The 4249-nt window shown below is 39.4% G+C and overlaps 1 protein-coding gene across 1 annotated transcript; it reads left to right on the top strand.

The window, feature by feature from the left end:
* snai2 (snail family zinc finger 2) lies at positions 1–2661 on the top strand. Its single transcript, XM_055883546.1, has 3 exons — positions 1–304; positions 633–1154; positions 1711–2661. The coding sequence occupies exons 1-3, from the start codon at positions 226–228 to the stop codon at positions 1890–1892; spliced, it is 783 nt and encodes a 260-aa protein (XP_055739521.1). The 5' UTR covers positions 1–225; the 3' UTR covers positions 1893–2661.
* Positions 2662–4249: the final 1588 nt, after the last annotated feature.

Here is a 4249-nt window from a genome sequence, read left to right as displayed (position 1 = left end):
GGAGTCTTGGGAGACTCCTCCCATGCACCTGATAGGGAGTATTTACAGCTCTTTACTGCTGCCTGCTGTACTGTTACAACAGCGCTCTCTGCACTACAATGACACTTCACTGGCGTATGCACTAAGGATTTCCGTCTCTGCAGTGATTTGTCGCGCCCTGAGGGGACCGTTATATTTACCAAAAAAAGTTTTATACCAAAGTTTCAGTCACATTTATTTTCCAAGATGCCACGATCGTTTCTTGTCAAGAAACATATTAACTCCTCTAAGAAGCCAAATTATAGCGAGCTGGAAAGCCCTACAGGTAAAGCAAATACGTTTTCTAAATCCATCGCTCAACAGATGCGTGGATTACACTGACATGCAACTAAATTGTTACAAGTTTACAAATTGACAGCGGCCAGGCTATTTTCCGAATACATAGTTGAAATGTATCCAGATTCATACTTTCATTGCATCTCCATGTCAAAGTCATTGCTACTTTGTAACTTTCTAATCTGTGCTCTTCAATGAGGGGATGTTATTCAGCTCTTTTTAAAATAAATAATACATGGACATATATAGGCCTATTATTACTATACAGTGAAGTTATTTTTAATCACCTAAATGTATGATTTTGTTTCTATTTTCAGTATTTATTTCACCGTATCTTTACAAAGGCCTCCCATTGCCTGTCATTCCTCAACCGGAGATCCTTAGCTCGGTCGCATACAACCCTATTACAGTATGGACTACAAGCAGTTTTCCGTTATCTCCGCTTCCAAGTGACCTCTCTCCCATTTCTGGATACCCCTCGTCGCTCTCTGACACCTCATCCAAAGACCACAGCGGCTCCGAGAGCCCCAGGAGCGATGAAGACGACCGGATGCTTACCAAACTTACAGATCCTCATGGAGTGGAGGCAGAGAAATTCCAATGTAGTTTGTGTAACAAATCCTATTCCACGTATTCTGGACTGCTTAAGCATAAGCAACTGCACTGCGACGCTCAGACGAGGAAATCTTTCAGTTGTAAATATTGCGAAAAGGAGTACGTCAGTCTTGGAGCGTTAAAAATGCACATTAGAACTCACACTTTGCCTTGTGTCTGTAAAATATGTGGCAAAGCTTTCTCAAGACCGTGGTTGCTTCAGGGACACATCAGAACGCACACTGGTGAGTAGCTATAAAGGTTTGGAGTGCCGTTACTGTACTACTTGGAAATATTGAAGATAGCCCACCATGCAGCTATTTCGTTTTAGGATAACTATGTGCAACAGTTTATGGAATATATCATTTATGATAACTGGTTTGAACTGTTTTTATTAAAGGTATGTATCATATACATATTGCAAAGTGCATTGCAATGCCTGTGTAAAACAGTTATATGTTATGTGGTAACTTATGTTAAAGGTGTGGTTTTCAGACTATGGAGTTTCATGATGTACAACATTTTATGTTCTGGTTTAAACTTTTCACAAAAGTAAAAGATTTGGACTTTTATGTCAAGCCATATCTCATGCTTGACATAATGTCAGGGAAGAACGATTTTGGCTCTAGTGTTTCCTAACCTTTACAGTGCAACATAAGAGTAACTATCAGTCCATGCTCTAGTTAAGTTATTACAGTTGATTATGGAGCAAATAGCCCTACATTATTAGGCCTATGTCAGTTTGTATATTTTATCCGCCTGTGAATACTGACACATTTCTTTCCCTTTCCCCTCTTACAGGAGAAAAGCCCTTCTCCTGCCCCCATTGCAGTAGGGCTTTTGCGGACAGGTCCAACCTCAGGGCTCACCTACAAACCCATTCGGATGTGAAAAAATACCAATGCAAGAACTGTTCCAAAACCTTCTCCAGAATGTCTCTTCTGCACAAGCATGAGGAATCTGGTTGTTGTGTAGTACATTGAGACTGCTGGGCTGGGAGACAGTGCCACCACCAGAGACCTCTGGTACTTTCCAGTCCTCAAGAACTGTTCAGGGGATATTGCATAATGAGGCTTTGTAACCAAATATGCAAGACACTCTTTTACTGACTGACCAACAATCCATTTCATTTCAGTGTAAAAACAAATGCTCTGTCTGTCATGTGCTTTTCATTTTAAGCAGTATCTTTCTGCCATTGCAACCAGTGTTGAACTTTATGTTTGTTATACCATGTACCTTACAGTCATTGCTTTTCATGTACTTTTGAGAAGTGGAGAGATTTGAAATAATGTGCCTTCTCAAACACTTTGATGTTCTGACCAATCTCTCTCAGAGGATATATTTCCGGTTATGTCATAATATTTTTATTTTTTCTAAGAAACCACATAGGTATTCCACATGGTGTATGGTAACAAACGATAGAGACGGACTGTGCACAGTCAATGGAATATTTAAAGCCATCATAACTTAAGGAACAAGTGGAAAGACAATTTTTATGGTGACAGTATTACAACTCAATCACACAGTAACTGTTTTGCCAGCAGATAACAATACTTTTACCAAGTGCCTCACTTTGACTTGGCAATTAACTATTTTTCTAAAACAATTGTTTTCATTTATATTTTTATATATTTGAATGTAAGTGTGACTGAGATGATTGTATTTTTGACAGTGTGAATTGTGATACTGAATAAATGATTTTAATATTTTTGAGATGCTTTTAAAATAAAGATTCATAAAATGTTTGTAAAATGCTTGACTTCATTTTTCTGTGCAAGGACTGTGAATATCAGGGTATGGCATGATGACGTACGCTCGCTGGGTGCTCTAGAAAAGGTGTCATGAAACATCTTCTTAATTCAACTTTATGAGATTAGTAATCCAATAAATATACTAAAATCCATCACATCATGTATCATGTGCAGACTTTACATGTATCATTATACAAGCTGCAATGTTTTTACTACTTTCTCTTGAAACTACTTGCCTGACATTACTATGATAACAACCTGTCTGTGGAGTTGTAGTCTGTCAACTTCATATAGTAACTTTCAAATTGCTTCAAAGTTAAACATACAACACAGCAGAAGTCAGGTTCCTGCTCCAGTCCGCTTTCTTGCTTTCATTCCATGGTAGAGGTGTAGAAAGAATGAAGGATGACTCAACCCAGACTCAAGGCTGAACCTGCTCCTTGTGAACCTGTCCAGACATCAAACAAACTTGAAATTTAACACATGCTGGCTATATTGATCAGCACTCACTTGTTACACCCTTTGAGGGAGCACAGCCCTTTATTTGCCTGCCTGCAGCCAATCTTACTTTTGAAATGGAAGAGCTTATTTCTTGTGGACAGCTATCTATTGTAATCCTAATCGACCAATCCCTCAGAGGTCTGTCTGTCTTTCTCTCTAGCCCTGTTTATACCTGGTTCTAACATGCGTCCTTCGTCCATATCTTGTCCACAATCAGATCTGATTATGATTGTGCCCACATTTTTAGACAGGTGTAGATGATTAAAATACACATTGTGAACCGATTTTGATCAGATCTTAGAAGTGCAAGAGCAGGACAAGATCAGGATGAAGGATGCATGTTAATGGCAGGTATAAACAGGGCTTCTGTACGTGTGGTGAATGCTTCCAGGCAATAAACTGATTAAATCTGTCTTCCTTCTAATGCATAAGTTGACGTCTGATACTGAATGGTTAATTCACAGCAATCACTGCAGAGGCACTGGAATAAGTTATAGTTCTACCCTCTAATATTTCTACCCACCCAATCCCCGGATTTGCATTGCTTTGACAACCTGCAAGGATTCTGGGATGTGTGCCATCAAGAATTAAAACTGACTTCCTCAGGCTACATCTTGTATCTTGTAGTCTTTTATAGTATGTTGTACAATAGGCTTAAATGTTGTTTTTTAAATCACTCCAAAAAGTGCAATGCCTAAAAGGATACAGTAGAAGGCAAACTATTTCTAAAAAACAGACAGACGCCAGTGTGGTATAATCTAGACTTGAGAGAATATTCCGTAATGCCCAAAAGCTGCTGACCTGAGTGATCTGACTTGACAAACAGACACTTGTGTTCCTTCCTGGCTCATTCTGAAGGGCTCCTGAGCTGATCTTCCCTGTAGGTAGATTCTTGATCCGTACATATGAGTCATCGTCAAGCTATTCCAGGTGCTCTCTCCTGGACTTCTGATTGGACCAGGTGGCTCCAGGCTTTTTCTGTCAGACCTCACCATGAGAGAGGCAGGTGCAGGCACATACATAAACCACATATGACTCTCTTATAGCTATGTGAACCATATAGTCATGATTTCATGTTATTTCATGAA

This window comes from Salvelinus fontinalis, chromosome 26, assembly GCF_029448725.1.
Source record: "Salvelinus fontinalis isolate EN_2023a chromosome 26, ASM2944872v1, whole genome shotgun sequence".
NCBI lineage: Eukaryota > Metazoa > Chordata > Actinopteri > Salmoniformes > Salmonidae > Salvelinus > Salvelinus fontinalis.
Note: the sequence above shows the minus strand (reverse complement) of the source record. Positions and strands in the feature narration are given on the sequence as shown.